This window comes from Podarcis tiliguerta (assembly GCF_965153285.1).
Source record: "Podarcis tiliguerta genome assembly, chromosome: 1".
Taxonomy (NCBI): Eukaryota; Metazoa; Chordata; class Lepidosauria; order Squamata; family Lacertidae; genus Podarcis; species Podarcis tiliguerta.
Window position 1 is genome coordinate 125,200,550 of NC_139534.1, and position 23,321 is coordinate 125,223,870.

The 23,321-nt window shown below is 47.2% G+C and overlaps 1 protein-coding gene across 2 annotated transcripts in view; it reads right to left on the minus strand.

The window, feature by feature from the left end:
- RHOJ (ras homolog family member J) overlaps positions 1 to 20,492 on the minus strand; it is a 69,640-nt gene extending 49,148 nt beyond the window's left edge. For both annotated transcript variants that reach the window (XM_083440209.1, XM_083440210.1), the window contains exon 1: positions 19,617 to 20,492. In XM_083440209.1, the coding sequence (XP_083296335.1) occupies positions 19,617 to 19,779 (163 nt within the window). In that variant the 5' untranslated portion in view covers positions 19,780 to 20,492. The remainder of the gene's footprint in view (positions 1 to 19,616) is intronic.
- Positions 20,493 to 23,321: the final 2,829 nt, after the last annotated feature.

Sequence of the window (23,321 nt, forward strand, 5' to 3'; positions counted from 1 at the left end):
GCTGTGGGTTAAACCACAGAGACTAGGACCTGCCAATCAGAAGGTCGGCAGTTTGAATCCCCGCGATGGGGTGCGCTCCCGTTGCTCGGTCCCTGCTCCTGCCAACCTAGCAGTTCGAAAGCACGTCAAAGTGCAAGTAGATAAACAGGTACCACTCCGGCAGGAAGGTAAACGGCGTTTTCGTGCACTGCTCTGGTTCGCCAGAAGTGGCTTAGTCATGCTGGCCACATGACCCAGAAACTGTATGCCGGCTCCCTTGGCCAGTAAAGCGAGATGAGCGCCGCAACACTAGAGTTGGTCACAACTGGACCTAATGGTCAGGGGTCCCTTTACCTTTACCTAATATTCTGTTGGAAGCCGCCCAGAGTGGTTGGGGAGGCCTGGCCAGATGTGCAAGGTAATAATAATAATAATAATAATAATAATAATAATAATAATAATTGTTGTCGTCATCATCATCTTCACTGTCTGCCAGTCCATTTTTTTACCACAGCACCAAGCCTTCCTGGACACGTGTCTTTTAAGAAATTGACCACTGGCTTAATTCCTTCCTGCCCTTTTGCCACCCAGACTAGCTCTTCCCGCACAGACAGTTTTAATAGCTAAGCTCTTGCTTTCTAATAGCATCCTCCTCTTCTTTTCTTCCTTCCCTGACTTTCCCAGAACCATGTTAAAACCTCGCTGTGGCTCTCTAATTATCACAGCACAAACCTCCTCCGCAGGCCTAGTGAGTCATGGCGACAGTTTGGCTCTGGCAGTGACCTCAAGTGTGTGCTCAGCAGGTTATGAAGGAAACACCCGCTGAGAGCCTTAATGAAGCATGGCAAATCAGGGCTTAATCAACTCTGATAAAGGCCTGGGCGATGGAAAACAATGGAGCAGAAGCCAGGAGGGTGTTTTCTAGAATTCCTTGGAGCTTCTGCCTTCCATTCTCAGGGCCAAATGGCAGGGGACTAATCGTCTCCGTGCTAAAGATGCATAAGAAGAGCTCTGGTGGCCAATGGCCCATCTAGTCCACAATGGCCAACCTTATGCCCCTGGGAAACGTGCAAGCAGCATGGCTATGTTCTGCAGACCCACCAAGCATCCCGGATTTACAGAAACCATAGAGTTTTCTGATTTTATCCCAGAATGTCCTCAGGTGGCGAAACAGGACATGCTGCCTGTTATGTACTGAAGTTCTCACCCTGGGCCTGCAGGGGGATACTTTAGATAGTTATGCAAATGAAGGATCAAAAGTGACGTTCAGTGATTGGATAGTTTTAGAAAGTTGTTACAGTAACGTGGTACTGGAGCTCTATATAAGCGGGCTGGCTGAGCCCTTCAGTTCAGTTCTGTCCTGGCCTGTGAATAAACAAGAGCTGTTTGAAGAATCGCTGTGTCGCCTGAGATGTTCACCCACAACTTAACACTGGTGACGAGGATGGGATGGGTGGACAACAGAGCACAGCCAGATGCAGCCACCTTCTGAGCAGAGCTGAATCACTGAGCTGAAACACCGAGCGAAATCACTGAACAGAACCAATTCAGAGCTGACTGTTCTGGCTAGAGCACTGTGTTCCATCCATCGCCCCATATCGGCATCGGAACCATGGCTTAACTTGTGCCTCTACCACCGTTTGCTCCAGCCTCTGAATCATGGGACTCCTACCTCGCTCAGTTCGACTGCTACCTCCAAGCCAACAAGCTGACGGAAGTATCACAGGAGCGTAAGCTATTCCTCAGCCTCTGTGGGCCTGAGGTTTTCGAGACGGCCCGAGCATTGGTTGCGCCTGAAGCAGTCCAGGCAACACCGTGGGACACGATCCAAGAGAAGCTCCGCAACCACTACGCGCCAAAGCCATCCAAGATTGCTAACACTGCCCCTGCTCTTAACATACTACAGCTCCCATAATTCTTTTTTTGGGGGGGAAGCCATGACTGGCTGAAGCACTGTCATCACGCTTCAAATGAATATGTCCGTAGTCCATTCCACTGCCTCAAAAAATTCTACCATTTCATTTGGTCCTCAGTCTGCTGCATATGAGATGGGGGGTTTATGATTGTTAATGGGCTAAAGTGGAAAATTTAAAGTTAGATTGTGTTAAGATAAATTATAGAACAAAAAATTGAGAAAGAGGGAAAGGATTTGCTGAATTAGCTAATTTGACCTTGAATACAAAAAAGGGAGGTGTGAGGAAGTCGAGGAAACAAGTAAATGAAAGATAAAGATATGGAAATTGGATGTGTTTTTAAATGTTTTTGTTTTTCTTGTCGTTTTGATGTATTGTTTTTTTCCCCTTTTTATTTTCGATGTATTGTTTGTTATTTTTTTTATTGCTTTTTTCTCATTCTTTCTTTCTGTAACTATAAAACTTCTAATAAATATTATTTTTTTTATTCTTGTTTTTATTAGGTATTTTGTGTTTTTATCTTGAGTTCTTATGCTGCGAACTGCCCTGAGGTCTACGGATGAAAGGTATACAAATCTGATAAATAATAGTAATAATAATAAATAAGTACCGTATTTTTCGCCCTATAGGACGCACTTTTTCCCCTCCAAAAATGAAGGGGAAATCTGGGTGCGTCCTATGGGGAGAATGCAGGCTTTCGCTGAAGCTTGGAGAGCTAGAGGGGTCGGTGCGCACCGACCCCTCTCGCTCTCCAGGCTTCAGGAAGACATCAGCAGCCTAGGCAGCCCTGCGGGAGCTCCCGCAGGGATGTCTAGCCTGCGGATAGCAGCCTGCTTCCCGGAGCGTCGGGCGCCCTGAAAGAAGAGCGCCCCTTGCACCGGGCAGACACCCGCAGCGTGGGGAGCCCTCCAGGAGTTCCCCGCAGCGCTCCCCACGCTGCGGATAGCAGCCTGCTGCCTGGCGCGAGGGGCGCTCTGCTTCAGGGCGTCCCTCATGCCAGGCATACATACGCAGCGTGGGGAGCCCTCCAGGAGTTCCCTGCAGCGCTCCCCACGCTGCGGATAGCAGCCTGCTGCCTGGCGCGAGGGGCGCTCTGCTTCAGGGTGCCCCTCGCGCCAGGCAGACACCCGCAGCGTGGGGAGCCCTCCAGGAGTTCCCTGCAGCGCTCCCCACGCTGCGGATAGCAGCCTGCTGCCTGGCGCGAGGGGCGCTCTGCTTCAGGGTGCCCCTCGCGCCAGGCAGACACCCGCAGCGTGGGGAGCCCTCCAGGAGTTCCCTGCAGCGCTCCCCACGCTTCGGATAGCAGCCTGCTGCCTGGCGCGAGGGGCGCTCTGCTTCAGGGCGCCCCTTGCGCCAGGCAGACACCCGCAGCGTGGGGAGCCCTCCAGGAGTTCCCTGCAGCGCTCCCCACGCTTCGGATAGCAGCCTGCTGCCTGGCGCGAGGGGCGCTCTGCTTCAGGGCGCCCCTCACGCCAGGCAGACACCCGCAGCGTGGGGAGCCCTCCAGGAGTTCCCTGCAGCGCTCCCCACGCTGCGGATAGCAGCCTGCTGCCTGGCGCAAGGGGCGCTCTGCTTCAGGGCGCCCCTCACGCCGGGCAGACATTGGCCAGCCCCACAAGCTAGGGGGACAGCAGGGAGGCGCAGCGCCGCCACCCCGCTGTTTCCCGGACCTGCTTTTGGGGGGGGAAATAAAGGAAAAAAAATTGATAAAATTTTTTTCCTTTATTTCCCCCCCAAAAAACTAGGTGCGTCCTATGGGACGGAGCGTCCTATGGGACGAAAAATACGGTAAATAGAAATTTGTAGGTCGAGGCTCAGTCATACCTTTTTGTACCCTTAGTTATGCATTTCTAAGAAATCATGTTGCGCACATTCATAGGTGCCTCCCTTTCTCCCTTTCCTCTCCCTGAACCCCTCCAACTTTTTCAACAAGCCGGGCGTTCCTGTCGCTAGCATTGAGCTCATCACTCTGTCTCATATCTTTGTTTCCTGAGCTGCTTATGGTTGGCAAGAGGCGTTCGGCACGTGAGTCAGACTTACCTCAGAAGTCAGCCTGACCGGACGAAAATGAAATCATTTCTGGGCGGCATCCCCACCTCTGTTTTGTCCATAGATTGCAAACATGGCAATACATTGTCTAAATGAGTGTTGCCACATATTCCCCAAAGTGAAAATCTGGACAAAGTTGTTCAGCTTTTCCCCCTTCAGCTAAATTTTAAATGATTTATCAATATTAATTAATTTTAATATTAATTAACTTAAATAGTAATGTTAATTAATTTTAAAAATAGTAATGTTAATTATATTTTAAAAATATATTAACGCCCCCCCCCCTTGCCATACATCCGGGTTTCCCCAGACATTTTGCCGATTTGCTGAAAATCTGCCCGGGTGCCATTATCCTGCCCTATTTCCGAACGTGTCCGGGGAAAACCCGGACGTAAATGAGGAAGGCATTTCAAAATGAGAAGGGGAAATGGCCGTCCCTCTCGTGTGCTTCTAGAGACATCGGTTATATGAATTCAAGTGCACCTCTTTCCCCGTGTGTGGATGTCTGGAGTGGAGCCAGTGGTGGAAAATGTGAATGTCTGGGGGTGGAGCTAGTTTTTATTCATCCTATCGATACCAAATGCACACTATTAATAACCGCAATAAGACCCTCCTCTTGGTCTCATGGATGTAGCCCAAAGGAAATCAGAGCAATACATCTGGCACCATCTTAGCTACAGGAGTTGCTGGAAGGAGGCAAGCAAAGCAAAGCCCCATCCAACTGCCTTAGGGATTCCACTCCACATTCGAATAGGACTTTCTCCCTAGCCTTTCTTCTCCTGAAGATATTCCACTGTGACAGTTTAGGGCCAGGGTTTTCCTACTTCCTAGATGGGCTCCTAGATGGAAATCAGCCCTGAGTGCTCACTGGAAGGACAGATTGTGAAGCTGAGGCTCCAATACCTTGACCGCCTCATGAGAAGAGGAGACTCCCTGGAAAAGACCCTGATGTTGGGAAAGATTGAGGGCACAAGGAGAAGGGGACGACAGAGGACGAGATGGTTGGACAGTGTTCTCGAAGCTACAAACATGAGTCTGACCAAACTGCGGGAGGCAGTGGAAGACAGGAGTGCCTGGCGTGCTCTAGTCCATGGGGTCATGAAGAGTAGGACACAACTAAACGACTAAACAACAACAACAAGATGGGCTGCCTTCTCAGGTTGACAACCCGCAACAGCCCCTCATTTCCCTCTATAGCACATACAGAAACAGACCCATTGGCTACCCTCACATGGTTTTTATGTTGTAAACTGCCCTGTGACCTTCAGATGAAGGGTGGTATATGGATTTAATAGATAATTAAAAATAGATAATTAAAGTTAAATATATTGTACAGTGGTACCTCTGGTTGCGAATGGGATCCGTTCCGGAGGCCCATTCGCAACATGAATAGAACGCAACCTGCAGCGGTGTGTCTGCGCATGCGCGGGTCGCGATTCACCGCTTCTGTGCATGCATGTGAAATCGTTTTGCACGTCTGCGCATGTGCGAGCGGCAAAACCCGGAAGTAACCCTTTCCGGTACTTCCGGGTCGCCGCAGAACGCAACCTGAAAAAACGTATCCTGAAGCAAACGTAACATGAGGTATGACTGTCCAGTTGTACCTCGGCTCACGAATGCCTTGGGAGTCAAATGTTCCGGCTCCCGAATGATCAAAAACCGGAAGTGAGTGTTCCAATTTTTGAGCGTTCTTTTGGAAGCTGAACATCCAATGGGGCTTTTGCGGCTTCCTGCAGCCAATCAGAAGCCGCGCTTCGGTTTCTGAACGTTTCGGAAGTCAAACAGACTTCCGGAATGGATTCCGTTCAACTTCCGAGGTACGACTGTATTTAATAGATAAATAAAAACCAAATCTTCTTGTCCAAGCAAGAGTTCCAGGGCACATTCAAGGCAGGCAAAAACACTCAGGGTGTAAGGCCAATGAGGAATGTGGTGTGTGGAGAGGGGGAGGCAGCCTGGGGTGTTAAGTTGTGGGTGAACATATCAGATGACACAGCGATTTCTCCAAAGCAGCTCTTTATTTGTAAGCTGGAACAGAACTGAACTGAAGGCCTCAGTCAGCCTGCTTATATAGAGCTCCAGTACCTTGCTACTGTAACAACTTTCTAAAACTATCCAATCACTGAACGTCACTTTCGATCCTTCATTTGCATACAAACTATCCAATCACTGAATGTCACTTTCAATCCTTCATTTGCATAACTATCTACAGTATCCCCCTGCTGGCCCAGGGTGAGAACTTCAGTACATAACATGGGGAGTGTTCCAAGGGCCAGATAGAGGGCACTTGGGGGCCACATTTGGCTGCTGCGCCTGAAGCCACAGGCCTTTCACAAACACAGTGAAACTGAGCGGGCCAAGGGCAGTACCCGTTCCTTTTAAACAGTGATTATGTAGAAGGAGTTCCCAATGGATCTCGCTCAGAAGACTCCGCAATTCTCTGGGTAGATTGACTGTAAATACCACTTTCCTATGTCACCTGGGAAAGCAAATGGCTTTCAATTGCTTTAATGAACACTGATGCTCGATTGGAGGTGGCAACAAGTCTCTTCAAGGCACAACACGTAAATAAATGACAGCGGGACACCCAGCGGGTTGCTGTTTACCTCCGGCTTAGAAGTTGGGGGGCGGGTTTCAGTCTCGCGGGGATACATGACTGAGAATCCATTTAACCCTCCTCCTCGTGACTTCAAGTTAATTTGAACACACTGCGTTCCCCGGTAGAGCTGTGAATTTGGGACAATAAGCGCAGCTAGGCTTCGTGCATCCCAAGAGCCTCGACTCTTCCTTCTGCAATCTCGGTGTCAGCAATTTAAACAAGTCTCGAGTCTGCAAATTACTTCTTAGGCTGAACCAAATGCTGTCTGAAGCAGGCGAGCAGAACTCAGCCTCTGTAATAAATGGAGCTGGTGTGGGCGATGGGGTAAATTTGGAAGCAGAAGCTGATTTTGGGCAGCGTGACTGGTTCCACTGGGAGCTGAGCCTCGGGGGCACTGCAAGGCGTGGAAACGACACCGTCGTGAATTGAGGAGAACGGACGGAGAGAGGTCTTGCACAGGGACGCCGCTGAAATCTGACTCTGGGGGCAGTTAAGGAGCTCTGCACGTCAGTTGCCCATGTGACTACGATTTCCTGTCCTCAGTAGTCCAGTGGGAAATTCAGAAGCGCAGGGTCTGTTCATGATTACCACAGCTATGCACCTTCCAAGATTATGCAACTTTCTAAGATTGTACAGTGGTACCTTGCTTTTTGAATGGCTCAGCTCCTGAACAAATTGGCTCCCGAATGCTGCAAACCCGGAAGTGAGTGTTCTGGTTTGCAAACGTTTTTTGGAAGCTGAATGTCTGACTCGGCTTCCGATTGAGTGCAGGAAGCTCCTGCAGCCAATCAGAAGCCGTGCCTTGGTTTTTTGAATGATTTCGGGAGTCGAATGGACTCCTGGAATGGATTAAATTCAACAACCAAAGACCCACTGTACAGGAATCATGTAGATATAAAACATCATCATCATCATCAACAACAACAACAATGGTGGTATTGTAACAATCTTAATTGTATTTCACTATTAATCATAATCTTAATTGTATTTCATTATTAATAATGAAATAATGAATTAATCCATCATTGCGAGAAGCAAAGCTACAGGGAACCAGGCAGAGGGCCTTCTCGGTAGTGACCCCCGCCCTGTGGAACGCCCTCCCATCAGATGTCAAAGCGATAAATAACTACCTGACATTTAGAAGACATCTTAAGGCAGCCCTGTTCAGGGAAGTTTTTAATCTGTGATATTTTACTGTATTTTTTGTTTCTATGGAAGCCGCCCAGAGTGGCTGGGGAGGCCCAGCCAGATGGGCGGGGTACAAATAATAAATTATTATTATTATTATTATTATTATTATTAACTTCTTAATTGTATTTCAGTTCAACAATTACTTTGGTAAAATACATATTTTGTTATGTGCAAATGGCTTTAGATACCTATTAGGTCCATAAATTACCATGTAGCATATATTCAACACAAAAAACAGCAACAATTTGTTGTTGACAAAGGACAGCTGGACATTTAAAGGACCCCATTACCTTCAGTAGCTTAGGGCCTCCTCAAACCTACCGGTAAATCTGGCCCTGGTGAGAAATGGTGGGGAAGACTTTCAACAAGGTTAAAAGCTTCAGAAGTCACTGCGGGCTTGAGCGCAGTCATTTGAAGCCTGCTTCTCTACCCATGACAAACCTAACTGGGGCTGACGAAGCACCGAATCACTCATGCAGATATATCACTCGATATCTTATCACCTCATGACTTATCACTCAATGACTCACAGCTGAATGTGTGAATGACGGCAGTTTAAGAGGGCCCAGTGTGAGTTGAGCTCACATGAAAACTCCATCTGGGATGCTTCAGTGACAGAGTGCTGTACACTCACGTATGAACAACCTGCCTTCATTGAGTGGGCTTTGGCCTTGAAATAATTGCCCCAGGTTGCAGGGGAAACTCGGGCAGAAAAAGTGGGGCCAAGAAGCAACTTGTAAATTCAAAACTTCTAGCGTGAGCATAGATGTAGGGCCTGGCAGGACACAAATCAGTGTGCCCCAGGCGGTGAGGGGGTTGGAATCTTACTTGGGGGGAGGTTGTGGGGGCCTGTACCAGTAAGGAGGCAAGAATCAGCCCAGAGATGGAAAGAAGACAAAGTCCCGACCAGAGAGGAATGGCAGATGAGAACATTAGCAGGATTTTAATAACACTTGTAATGTAACAATTACTAAGGATAATGTCAGGGAACTGCCATCAGTGCCGGAGGGAGAGAGCAAAATCCAGAGGGATTCCGGAGAGCGTCCCGGGATTGGGAGAGGCAGCCCATCTTGTGGGGAAGAGAATCAGCGTAGCACCAGTGGAGAAGGGGGGCAGATGGGGGAAGCGGTGAGGTGGTCCCATGACTCCTTGCCGGGGACCAGCGGGGAGAGTAAGGGTCCTCCGCTGCCTGTGCCCTCCTTGCGCAGAAGGCTTCCGCGCAGGGAGAGTAGGAGGAGACTAGGCATCTGTCAGGGAACTGCCATCGGAGCTGGAGGCGGAGAGAAGGCTCCAGAGGGATGCCGGAGAGGGTCCCAGCAGGGAGAGAGACAGCCCATCCGCTGGGGAAGGAAATCAGCGTAACACCAGTGGAGAAGGGGGGCAGATGGGGGAATCGGAGAGGTGGCTCCAGGACTCCTCGCCGGAGACCAGCGGAGAGAGTACGGGTACTCCACTGCCCACACCCTCCCTGCGCAGAAGACTTCCGCGCAGGAAGAGTAGGAGAAGATTGGGCGTCAAGCAGCTTTTATGCTGGAAGAGGTTCAAGAAACACCCACTGACGGATTCTGCCAGCGACTGAGGCAGCCACGAAACTTGAGGCTGTCCAGACAGAAAGGGTTCAACCAGGTAACCTAGCCAGGAGTGGCGGCAACTTACGCACGAGCAACCCCTAGAACCATTACAGCATCAAAGAGCTTCTTTGCTGGAAGAAGTTTAAGAAACACCCACTGACGGATTCTGCCAGCGATTGAGTCAGCCATGGGTGGACAGCAACCCAGCCAGGTGTCGGCACCGGCTTACGCACGAGCAACCCCTAGAACCATTACAGATAATATGGACAGATACAAAATATGGATTATGAAATGCTTTTGAATTCTGGTGTTGGAGGAGACTCTTGAGAGTCCCATGGACTGCAAGAAGATCAAACCTATCCATTCTTAAGGAAATCAGCCCTGAGTGCTCACTGGAAGGACAGATTACCTTTTTTAAAAAAACCAAACATGGAAACTCCTGGGCAGAGTTAGCTAGCGTTGCCATATTTCAAAAAGTTAAGTTGTTAAGCATTTCCCCCATACATCTGGGTTTTTCCTGACATTTGGCAACATTCCCCCCCCATGCCATTTTTACACCCGAAAACCAGGACATGTCAGGCAAGCTTAGAGTTAGTTGGATGGGTGGATTTAGAAGGCTGATGGTGGCCCAGCATTAAAGGAGAAATATATCGTTCCATATTTCAAATAAATCTCTGAGCGGTACAAAAGATGCGTTAAAAAAAACACCAACCACAGACAAAGTGTGCTTTTGTTTCATTCCATTTGTGAATCACTACCCATAAAATACCTCAAAGGGATTTCACAATGAAAACATCGCTAATGAAAGCAATTGCTGAATTTAATAGATAATAATAAAAAATACAGTTATAACCGTTAAAAACACTTTTAAAATGTAAAACCAATTAAAAACACTTCGCTACGTAAAAACAATTTCAAATCCAATCCAGAGTGGGATAAAGATCTCTACTTAAAGATGAAAAGAGCTATGTACCTGCCTGATTTGTAGAGGCAGGCAGGTTCCCCCCTTTAACAAAAACCATTTAAAAACATATCCTTTTAAAGCAGCTATACAAATGAAAGGAACTAACACATGGAGTCCATAACAACTACTAGCAAATCCAAACTACAGAAATTCAACCAGCCCTCCCAGGTATTCAAGTATGTAGTTATAGGTAGCAGATGACTAGTTCTGTATTTTTTTGGGTAGAGTATCATTTACCCGTCAAATATATTTATTTACATTTTTTTTTTAAGACTTGCCACGACTTTTTAGAAAACTAGAGGCAGTTTTATAAGCCCCCCACCATTTCCTGCCCCCGGGAGATCTTGCAAAAAACATGCACACATTTATATATATACATGGACGTAAATAGCGAGGGCAACTTCAGTATCAATGGGCCATTTTCATTGTGTTATTTTTGTCACATTCCCCAGAGGACAAACATTTTCTGAGGCTTTATTAATACCCACAAATTCCCCCTGCTTGGCAATACAGCTGCTGCTGTCCAAGCAAAACGGGGAAAATAAAGCCAACATTCTGAGAGCTCCTTTCGGGGCTTCGCCAGGGATTTTAATAGAAAACATGACCTCCCCTTCTTCTTTTTTTAAATACCAGGAGTTTGGAAGTTTCCTGAAATTAAATCATCAAGCAACGCCCCCCGTCCATATTTGCTGTGTCCTGGCAAGAGTGTTTCAAGCAGTCTGCTGCACAAATCACAGTTCTGCACAAATTACCAATTCTGCTCATTTTTGCCCTGGCTTTTGACACCAGGTGTGTATATTAAGGGCTCACCCAGCACCCTTCCTTTTTTTTACTTCCTTCTTCGTTTGACCAGCTTTTAGCTAGGACTGCTCTGCTAGCTCTCACCTAGCAGAAGCACTGGGATTATTCCCCCATATGGGGTAGATCCACATGTACACATTTGTAACTAAGTCTGCCTTTAGGAATCCAACTGTGAACTGATGTGAGTAAACTTCTTTTATTGGCTTTGAATAAGATTGTGGCATCTTTATTCTTTTAAGAGGGATTCAAGGGAACATACCAGGAACGTACAATTCAATCTGAGACAGATTGAATTGTATAATAGTGAGAGGCTCGCATGAGCCTGCAACCAGCTATCTGCTGGGCAAGTAAAAAGGGGACTGTAACTCTGCTACATCTTAAAAAGCAGAGATATTACCTTGCTGACAAAAGTCCATATAGTTAAAGCTATGGTTTTCCCAGTAGTGATGTATGGAAGTGAGAGCGGGACCATAAAGAAGGCTGATCGCTGAAGAATTGATGCTTTGGAATTATGGTGATGGAGGAGACTCTTGAGAGTCCCATGGACTGCAAGAAGATCAAACCTCTCCATTCTGAAGGAAATCATCACTGAGTGCTTACTGGAAGGACAGATCCTGAAGCTGAGGCTCCAATCCTTTGGCCACCTCATGAGAAGAGAAGACTCCCTGGAAAAGACCCTGATGTTGGGAAAGATGGAGGGCACAAGGAGAAGGGGATGACAGAGGACGAGATGGTTGGACAGTGTTCTCGAAGCTACCAGCATGAGTTTGACCAAACTGCAGGAGGCAGTGGGAGACAGGAGTGTCTGGCGTGCTCTGGTCCATGGAGTCACGAAGAGTCGAACACGACTAAATGACTAAACAACAACAACTCTGCTACACAAAGGAACTTGCTGATGCAAGTTAGGAAGGATATTAATAAACAATATATCATCTCCTGCCACCCTGAATATTCCCGAAATCCTAAACATGTTATGTCTTTCTTTTTTGAAGTTTCAAGACTCTTCATTGTCCAGGGAGACGGCAGGAAGTGTTTCTATTTACCTTCCCCTGACAATATCTGGCGTAATGAAAGGCTTTGCTGGCATCCCAAGACTCTGATCAGTTTCTCGAACACCCTGGATTTCCTTCAAAGTTGCAGTGAGTGACTCTTGGGTTATTATTAGGAAACTCGTTGTTTAGTCTTATCAAACACATTGTCTACCGTTTTTTGTTTGATGGGACGTGTATTAGGTAAGTTGCATAGACTGAATGCACTGGCTGCCAGTTTGTTTCCATGCAAAGTGCTGGTTTTGACCTGTAAAGCCTTAAACTGCTCAGGACCACAATACCTCAAGGATGCCTCCCCCCCATATGAACTGACCCAGACCCTGAAATCACCATCTGATGCCCTGTTTTGTGTGCCTCCTCCACAAGAGGTCCGGAGGGTGGCAACATGAGAACAGGCCTTTTCTGTGGTGGCTCCCTGCTTGTGGAATGCTCTCTCCAAAGAATCTTGCCTGGTGCCTTCATTATACATCTTTAGGCACAAGGCAAAAAAAAATTCCTCGTCAACCAGCTGTTTGTCTGATTAATACCTGATAGGTTTTAAATGAGTTGTGGAAGGGGTTGGAGAGGAGGCGGGGTTATTTGTTTATTGCTGTTTTTATTATGGTATTTTGTGGGGGTTTTTTATCTTGTATTTTTATGTTGTGAACTGCACTGAGATCTATGGAAGAAGGGAATCAGGCCAAAGCTACTTCCTGTTGTCTGTCCTGAATCTTCCAACACTCAGCTTCAATGGATGACCACACCAGTGTTCTACTATTAGGGAGAATCATAGAATCATAGAATTGAAGAGATGGAAGGGACCCAAGGGTCATCTAGTCCAACCCCCTGCAATGCAGGAATCTCAGTCAAAGCATCCATAACAGATGGCTATCCAACCTCTGCTTAAAAACCTCCAAGGAAGGAGAGTCTGTCACTTCCTGATGGAGTTTGTTCCACTGTCAAACAGCTCTTTCTGCCTGAAAGCTCTTCCTGAGGTTTAGTCCGAATCTCCTTTCGTGTAACTTGAAGCCATGGGTTTGAGTCCTACCTACCAGGGCAGGAGAAAACAAGCTTGCACCTTCTTCCATGTGACAGCCAATAATAATAATAATAATAATAATAATAATAATAATAATAATAATAATAATAATAATAATAATTTCTTATTTATACCCCACCCATCTGGCTGGGTTTCCCCAGCCACTCTGGGCGGCTTCCAACAAAACACTAAAATACAATAACCTATTAAACATTAAAAGCTTCCCTAAACAGGGCTGCCTTCAGATGTCTTCTAAAAGACATCTTTCTCTTTGACATCTGGTGGGAGGGCGTTCCATGGGGGGGGGTGCCACTACCGAGAAGGCCCTCTGCCTGGTTCCCTGTAACTTGGCTTCTCGTAGCGAGGGAACTGCCAGAAGGCCCTCGGCGCTGGACCTCAGTGTCTGGGCAGAACAATGGAGGTGGAGATGCTCGTTCAGGTATACTGGACCGGGGCCGTTTAGGGCTTTAAAGGTTAAGATATTTGAAGAGGGCTATCCTATCTCCTCTCAGTCTCCTCTTTCCCAGGCTAAACCTATCCATCTCCTTCAACCGTTCCTCATCAGGCTTAGTTTCCAGACCCTTGATCATCTTGGTTGCCCTCCTCTGCACACCTTCCAGCTTGTCAATATCCTTCTTAAACTGGGGCACCCATAACTGGACACGGTATTCCTGGTGTGGTCTGACCAAGGCTCTACAATGTCCTTTTTCATGTGAAGGCAAGCAGAGCTATATACAGTGCTTGTAAAGCAAAAGGCAGATTTGCACAGTATCCTGACACGCAGAACATCCACTGTAATGCAGGGTGCACAATGGGTGGTTAATCCAGCAGATGGATAAAGAGGCCCTCCGCATGTTCCGCGCCGCATTTTACACATGACACGGGAGGAGCACTTATTCCCATAGTCTACAGTGTGTAAAGTCTACATGTCAGAATGCTATGCAAATTGGCCTGGACTTTGCAGCTGCGTGCCAAACGCTGACTCACGCTGGCAGATGCTCAGCACCGGCTCACAGCTGGGAACCAAAACAGCCAAGACTTTTCATGGCTCTGAAATAGCCATGTGAGAATGCCTTTATTGATTTCTATGCGGTTTATACAGGCGCAATATTGCAGCTGTTCCTCCGTGCTCTATACATGTGGGGGAAAAAACAGCTTCAAGTCACTTCGTACCAAAGTCACGGCTTTCTGCTTCTGCAGCCACAAAGCTCTTTCTCTCTTAATTAATTAATTCTTAATTAAGTAATTAATTAATCTTCCACTCAGTGCCAAAACAGGCTCTAAGTGGTTTACAAAATATAAAACCCTGTTACATGAAGATTAAGGTATAAACAGCCATAATGAAAACACTCAATAAAATTGTTCCCGTTGAAATGTTAAAATGTAAACACCCGTAATTCAAATACAGCATTTCAAACAAGAGAGATTAAGGGAATGTCTATGTAAGCAGGTACTATGGAAACAAACCACGTATGTTTAGCATTTTCAGTCCGTGCTAATAGGATAATGACATCTAGGTTATTTGCCCAGATCTGGCTGGCAAACGAGAGGTTTCTCCACCCCCAGTATAGTACAGTGGTAAAAAGGTAAAGGTAAAGGTACCCCTGCCCGTACGGGCCAGTCTTGACAGACTCTAGGGTTGTGCGCCCATCTCACTCAAAGAGGCCAAGGGCCAGCGCTGTCCGAAGACACTTCCGGGTCACGTGGCCAGCGTGACATCGCTGCTCTGGCGAGCTAGAGCCGCACACGGAAACGCCGTTTACCTTCCCGCTAGTAAGCGGTCCCTATTTATCTACTTGCACCAGGGAGTGCTTTCGAACTGCTAGGTTGGCAGGCGCTGGGACCAAACAACGGGAGCGCACCCCGCCGCGGGGATTCGAACCGCCGACCTTTCGATCGGCAAGCCCCAGGCACTGAGGCTTTAACCCACAGCGCCACCCGCGTCCCTCTAGTACAGTGGTACCTCAGGTTAAGTACTTAATTCGTTCTGGAGGTCTGTTCTTAACCTGAAGCATCACTTTAGCTAATGGGGCCTCTTGCTGTCGCGCCGCCGGAGCACGATTTCTGTTCTCATCCTGAAGCAAAGTTCTTAACCCGAGGTAATATTTCTAGGTTAGCGAAGTCTGTAACCTGAAGCGTATGTAACCTGAAGCGTATGTAACCCAAGGTACCACTGTAATATAGAGGGCTTGAACTCTGCATTGCATTAAGGCTTGCCCCACTTTATCCCACAACTTTCCCCCTTCCACCTCTTCCCTCACTCAGAGCCAATGTGGTGTAGTGGTTAAGAGCGGTGGACTTGTAATCTGGTGAACCGGGTTCGATTCCCCGCTCCTCCACATGCAGCTGCTGGGTGACCTTGGGCCAGTCACACTTCTCTGAAGTCTCTCAGCCTCACTCACCTCACAGAGTGTTTGTTGTGGGAGAGGAAGGGAAAGGAGGTTGTTAGCCGCTCTGAGACTCCTTCGGGTAGTGATAAAGCGGGATATCAAATCCAAACACTAGCGCTTCCAAACACTTTTTGCCATCATGACTGCCATCCAGTTTAATGGTCCCCTGCAATTTTAGGGCCAAACTAGATATGAGGGGCAGACACATGGAACACCAGTTTCCCCATTCATAGACAGAGAGAAGAGATTGGAGGGGACCCAAACTTTGCACAAAATGGAGCATTGGAGAGTGTTGCCTTATGTCAGTAGGCACTGCAGCAATAAGCCTTTTCCCCCCTCCCACCTCCCGTCCAATTCATTTCCAGTTCTGGGCAGCACAGTTTTAGAAGGATATTGACAAACGAAAAACTGGGCAGAAGAGAGCAACCAAGATGATGAGTGGTCCGGAAACCAGCAAGTATTAATAGTATTAGTATTATTAGTATTTATATCCTGCCTTTCTGCCAAGTTCAGGATTCAAGGTGGCTTGCACCATCTGAATGCAACATTCACCAAAACGACAGATAAATGGCCACCATGACTCGAACTCAGCTCTCCCCGGTCCTAGCCTAGCACTCTTAGTAACTCCTCTGTGCTAGCTCTGTATTGCTTCCGCATGTTAGCCAAGCTCAGAAGCGTCAGTTCCTTCAAAATGTAAAACTCTGGAACGCTCCAGACTCTTAACTCTGAGATAATAATAATAATAATAATAATAATAATAATAATAATAATACAAGCCTATTCAAACTGGGCCAAGAAGGATCTCCAGCTGCCCCCTAAAATTCTGTTTCGAGGCAAGATCTGATGGTTGTGATGTATGACTCATTCGCCACAAGGGAGAGGAAAAGGATGAGATTGACAGAGAACACAAGTGCGTTTTAGATCTTCGAATGCTCAAAGTGTACAAATGGAAATTGATTCAGGAACAACAAAAACAACCACCACCCACCCAGCCTAGAGCTGTTTCTGACCTATGGGGTAGGTTGGCGGTCTCTGAATTTCAGACTCAATCGATTTGCTCTCTTGTGGAAGAAAGTGATATCTGCTTGCGGAGATAGAGGATTGTCACTGTTGTTATTACACTTTTCCTCCAAGGAGCTCGAGGTGGCATGTGAGTGGTTTTCTCTCTCTCCTCATTTAATCCTAACAACACCCCTGTGAGGTAGGCTAGACTGGGAGGCAATGATGGGACTGAGGTGAGCTTCATGACTGAGTCAGGATTTGAACTCAAGTCCTGGTCCAACACTCTCACCAGTGGCGTAGCGTGGGGGGTGCAGGGGGGGCTGGCCGCACCGGGCACAACATCGGGGGGGGGGGGCGCTCGCACTCCCAGCTCTCTGCCCCTACCTGGCTCACTCACTCTAGGGGGCGCAAATTACTTGCCTTGCCCCGGGTGCTGACAACCCACGCTACACCACTGACTCTCACCACTGCTCCACCCTGGCTCTATACAATTTTCCAAATCCAGAGTGGGATCGCGCTAGCTCCTCCTAGTACAATGGGTCTTTCTTCCCCTCTTCACCCACCGCACGCCCCTGAGCCCCCAAAATTGGCCCGGAACTCCCCAAACAGCACATGGGGCTTGTTCCATCCAGCAAGATGAAAAACTGGTACAGTCATACCTCAGGTTGCGAACGTGATCTGTGCGGGAGGCACATTCACAACCCGCAGTATTCACAACCCACAGTGCTGCGTCTGCGCATGCATGTGATGTGATCCTTCACTTCTGTGCATGTGCAAAGCGCAATTTAGTGTTTCTGCGCATGGTCGAGCGCCGAAATCCGCAAGTAACCCATTCCTGTACTTCTGGGTTTGGCACAGTAGGTAACCTGAAAATGCACAACCCGCCGCGTTCGCAACCCGAGGTATTACTGTACTGATTTGATGGTTGCCATAGAGCGATGTTGATTTCCCCCTCTAAATTATTTTATTCCTTTTTTTAAAAAAATAATATTTATTAGAAGTTTTACAGTTACAGAAAAAAAGTATAAGAAAAAACAGTAAAAAATTAACAAACAATACATCGAGAATAGAAAGAAAAAACAATACATCAAAACAAGAAAAAACAAAAACATTTAAAAACACATCCAATTTCCATATCTTTATCTTTCATTTACTTGTTTCCTCGACTTCCTCACACCTCCCTTTTTTGTATTCTAGTTCAAAGTTAGCTAATTCAGCAAATCCTTTCCCTCTTTCTCAATTTTTTGTTCTATAATTTATCTTAACACAGTCTAACTTTAAATTTTCCACTTTAGCCCATTAACAATCAGTTTTTGTTTAATTCTTTATAACATTTCTACTAAAACCATATAATTTCTATTTTATTCCTTTTAAAGAAAGGTGAGCAGGACTCACACACCCGATTGTTTGTCGAGGAGGCCGTTTCAGATCTCAGCACTTATTTATTTACATTTTTATTCCACCCTTTCCCCAAAGTGGCCCTCACCATGGGTGGGGGGAAACTGTGGCCCCTCAGAGCTGGTTGGACTTACTCTCCCATCTCTCCCAGCCAAGATTGCCAGCGCTCACGGATGATGGGAGTTGTAGTCTGGTGACCTCTGGAGGCTCGCAGGTTCCCCATCCCTGCTCTCACACTTCTCCCTCCACAGATTTCATCTTCAAAAAATTTGAATTATTTTAAAAATTCCACCTCCCTCAAAACAAAACCCGAAACCCCCCAAAACTGTGCATTTTTTATGTACACTTCCCCCAATTTTTTGGCCAGAGAGCTTGCACTGCAAAATTTGGGGAAGTGCAAATTTCGAAGAATGCCGGTGTCTATGGTTTGCATATTGTTAATTGTGTGTGAATTAGGTAATTTTGTCTTTAAATGCTAACTGAACTGCATTTATCCGCCATTCCTTCACAGGCCTAGTTCTCAGTGAGATGACACACCTGTGCCTGGGCTGTCTCACTGCAAGTGGAAACTCAGGTGGCTAAATTCTCCTCCTTAGCAATAAACAAACAAACAAATCCCTGCATGTAGAAATCTAGCACATCAGGGGTTTCTGTCTTGAAGAAACATCTAGTGTGCATCCTAATTCAGATGATGGCTTGGTGTTCATACAAAAGGGTAACCAGTCTTACTGGGAGGGGATTGGCGTGTTTGTGTGTCACTCTGCTCCTGATCCAGTAAACAAATGCGTGGGCCTGTAGCCCAATCAGAACACTCGCCAGGCTAGGCAGAGGAGGAGCTTCTATCTCCCTGGCAACCATCCTCCACAGCCTGGCCCTGTGACCTCACACTTTCGACACCACGACTCTGCTGGGGTGTTCTCATTCAATACAGAGATCCCCATTTATTTATATTTTTTGCAAGAGATGGAAACTCCAGAGGTGAATTATGGGGTGGGAATGATGGGACTGGAGAATGAGCACATTTGCAATAACCGCAACATGCCATTAGAACAAAAGGAAAGTAGAATTTGTATTTGAGCCAATCAACAGAATGAGACAATGATCAGAGGTGATAGACTCCGAACAGTTCCACCTCAGGTGTGGAGTTCTATCTCTCCCCATCCTCAAAAAAAACCCAATCTCTGTGCAGGTACAGAAATGAGTGCACAGAAGGAGAGTAGCCGTGATATGCTCCTTTGTTGCTTCGTACGCAGAACATCTTTGCAGAAGGGAGGATACAAAATGAAGGAACCCCCCCTCCAAAAAATCTGAAGCCACCCAAAATCTGAATCGGTACCAGTGGCGTAGCGTGGGTTGTCAGCACCCGGGGCAAGGCAAGTAATTTGCGCCCCCTAACCCGTGGATTTGCGCCCCCTAACCTGTGGATTTGCGCCCCCTAACCCTAACCCCCAGATGTTGCGGCCGGCCCCCCCTGCACCCCCCACGCTACGCCACTGATCGGTACTGTCCTGAATTCTGCCACCCAACCTTACCTTCTCATCCCCTGTAACGTAGAAGCAGTACTTTTCTTTTTAGGAAATCATAAAAGTGCCGGTACTCAACATGAAGTAAGGGCCACATTTTTAACATTGGGAAATTTTTAACACTGTGATATAAGAATTGGTCAAGGCAGGAGAAACAAGGTGCTCTTACCTGCGTAGTGGTCAAACACCGTAGGAACGTACTCTTCCGGAAAAGCATCGTTGGCGTAGCTCATCAGCAGGCAGGTCTTGCCCACAGCTCCATCCCCTACCACCACACATTTAAGCATCTTCTTCACGCTGCCGTCAGTGTGTTCTCCCTCTTTGCTGCTCATCCTGGCTGTTTGTTTTTATCTACCTGCCCGCTTCTCCCAGAATCTCAGGCATACATAGAAGCAGCGAGGTGCCTGCTCTCAAAAAAGCCTTCTTTCCTGAGTTAGTTTCTGTAGTCTTTTCTCTCCCCCCCCCCTTTTGTTTTCTTTTCAAAGTAGTGGGCCTTCACGAAATCATAACGCCGAATCCCAAGCTTGTCCCAGCCCGAACTTTCTCAAGCCGAGAAGAAAACCACGCGGGGGAAGAATAAATAAGACAATAATAAGGGCACGAGCGTGTTGTGAGCCCGAGTCAGGAAACCTTCATCTTGGATGCAGAAAGACTTTGGTTAAAAATAGACGCCGTCTGAGGAACAGAGTGCCTCCTTCTCTTCGCTGCTCCGGCCTGAAAAATCTGGGATTTGTGCTAAGCCCACCCCACTGGCCATCACATTCCCAAGCGGAGAAGGGAAGCTGGAGGGGTTTAATGGACGGTTTTCATTTTCACGCAACCCCTTTATTTCCCCCAGCTTGCTGTATGTCAGGAAATCATGGGTTTCCTGCCGAATTCCATATTAGGATGAGTGGGGCTCGTGAAGGGCTGCGAACAATAGGAGCTCTGTGTGTGTTTGTACTTTGCAGGAACTCTGCCAGGATGTGGACGAAGAAAAGCGCTAGAGGTCTCAGCGCAGGATGAAGTTCGGAGGCCTCCTGCTCTGGGGAGACTGGCCTGAACGCTGCCACGACTCCAGAGGTGACATCGTAAAAAGGCAGCTCTGTAACTCGGGGGGCAGGGGGCTTTCGGCTCTGTGCCCCCTCGCCAGGAGTCGCCAGCAGCGGCAGGCAAATATAAAAGGATCATCTGGGATAGAGATCTACACACAGATGATACCAGAGGAGTTAGCCTTGTGCTGACCCCTCCTTGCGAGGCACAACTGATAGCATCTGGGACAAGTTAAGAAAGGTCGTGGTCCTTTAAGGGCACCACTTTGGGCATTTCAAATCAGATAGACTGCTTCTGTTTAGACACAGGAGTGCAAGTATCTGCTGGCCAACCAGAATCTGCTGGCTAGATAGGACCCAACTGGGTTTTCTCCTTCTCCCTAACAGGCATTATTATTGGCCGAATGTGCTCTGCTGTGTTAGGCTGCAGGTGCAGAGGCTGGCAGAAGCTGCCATGGTGCCCCCACCAGCCTCTGAAGAAGCTGGCATTTGCTTGTTGCTGACCATCTTGAAACCATGGTGGGGTGGCTGAAGCAGTGGGAAATTGGAGTTCGAATCCCCAGTCATCTATGAAGCCCATTGGATAACTTTAGGCATGTCACTCTCTCTCGGCCCTAACCGACCTCATAGGGTTGTGGTGAGGATAAAATGGGGAGAATAATAATAATAATAATAATAATAATAATAATAATAATAATAATAATAATTATTATTCCACAGGCAGGGAAACAAAACACAACCGTCAATAATACAGTGGTACCTCTGGATGCGAACGGGATCCGTTCCGGAGCCCCGTTCGCATCCTGAGTAGAACGCAACCTGCATCTGCGGGTGCGCAGGTCACAATTCGCTGCTTCTGCGCATGCACGTGACGTCATTTTGAGTGTCTGCACATGCGCAAGCGGTGAAACCCAGAACGGTTTACTTCCAGGTTTCGGCGGCCGCGCATGCGCAGAAGTGCCGAATTGCAACCCGCGCATGCACAGATGTGCCGCTGCGGGTTGCGAACGTGCATGCTGCACGGATCACGTTCGCAAGCAGAGCGTCCACTGTACATTCATTTGTAAAAAAGGAATATACAACAGGATAGACAGGAAGTCCAAAGTGTTGGTACAAAATAGTTTTTTGTCCTTGTTTTTTCCCCTTTAGGTATATAAACTTTGTATATAAATTTTGTATACATGCTGAAAATTATATTATAATAAGCCTTGTAATGTAATATGATAATGTTTACCAATGTAACATAAGAACGTTAATAAATACATTTTTTTTTTTTTTAAAAAAATAAAACTCAAGAGAAGTGAAGGGGGTCAGAAAGGTTGAGAGTCAATTAGGAGTTTTTGGAATGTAGGGTGAGGAATTGACTTTCTTGAGCCCCAAACAGCCTATGGCAATTCGAGTGGAAGGAATGGCTGGCTAGATGGAGCACTCTTGTTAGAGAGTGAGGATATATGGGCACATTTCTTTTGCAGCTCCCACTTGTTATAAACCAGGTGCAGGGAGCCTGGAGAAGGCATCTGTGTGTTGCTAGACTCCAACTCCCATCATCCTCTGCTCTTGCCAAGCTGGCTGGGGCTGTTGGGGCTGTTGGGAAATGGAGTCCAACTTTATCTAGAGGACCACCCCCCTCCCTCGCCCGTTCCACACCCCTGTTATAAATAGTGAAATGGGCCTAAAAGGGATGGATGCCAAAGACACAAGTCCCATTAATGAAATTGTGTGCATGCGCGTGAATGTTTGACCTGCGCTAACAATGTTGCTATTCTTATTGCTATCCAGGCAGAAAGAAAATAGCCTCAACGAACGTTCTTAAAATACGCTGCTTTCTTCTGCAGTTTAATCTTGGCTATATCCAGGCTTGAGCCTTTGAGCTTTGCTGCTAATCTGTCCACCCACCCACAAAGAAATCTCTGTGCTTTCCTGTTCTGCTGGAATCTGAAATTCCTCCCCCCCCCCCCAATCAGTCCTACATCAAGTCTTAAAGTCAAAAGTGACCGGGTTGTGCTGTAGCACCAGCCCCCCAGTGGGTGAGACCTGCACCCCCAATAGCAGTCTCATTCCCTCCTCCCACACTTTAAAGCACGACCTGAATATGGTTTTTCAAAGGGCACAGCAGCACCAAAGCCTTCCTTTTGCAGGGGAACTGCAGCTCTCATAGCAAGCTTGGATTAAAGTATCGCGCGCACCCCAAAACTACAGTTCCCAGGATTCTTTTTTGGGGGTTGGGGGTAGCCACATGGCAATTAAACCATTTGCAGTTGAGCTGTGCCCCAATCTTGAACACTTTTAGACTTTTCAATTCAGGTGATCCTTTTCCAGTCTAGGCTCCACCCCTGATGTGCAGCTGATCTCTTAGCGGTGATAAGATCTGCGCTGGTTTAGGAGCTGATGGGAATTGTAGTTCCAAACATCTGGAGGATGTCAGGTTGGCAAAGGCGGTATATGGGACATTTATGCAAGTACACCTTCTGCATCCCTGTTGAAACATGGCGGAGGACGGTGTGCATCCTAAAACACCTTCATCAGTCAGCAGTGCATGAGACTCTTAATTTCAGGGTTGTGGGTTTGAGCACCACGTTGGGCAAAAGATTCCTGGGCTGCAGGGGGTTGGAGTAGATGACCCTTGTGGTCCCTTCCAATGCTACAGTTCCATGATTCTATGAATGCTTTGGTCATTATCTGAATGCATGTAAAATAATAATAATAATAATAATAATAATAATAATAATAATAATAATAATACTTATACCCTGCCTTTCTGGCCAGGCCTCCCTAGCCACTCTGGGTGGCTCCCAACATACAGTGGTGCCCCGCAAGACGAATGCCTCACAAGACGGAAAACC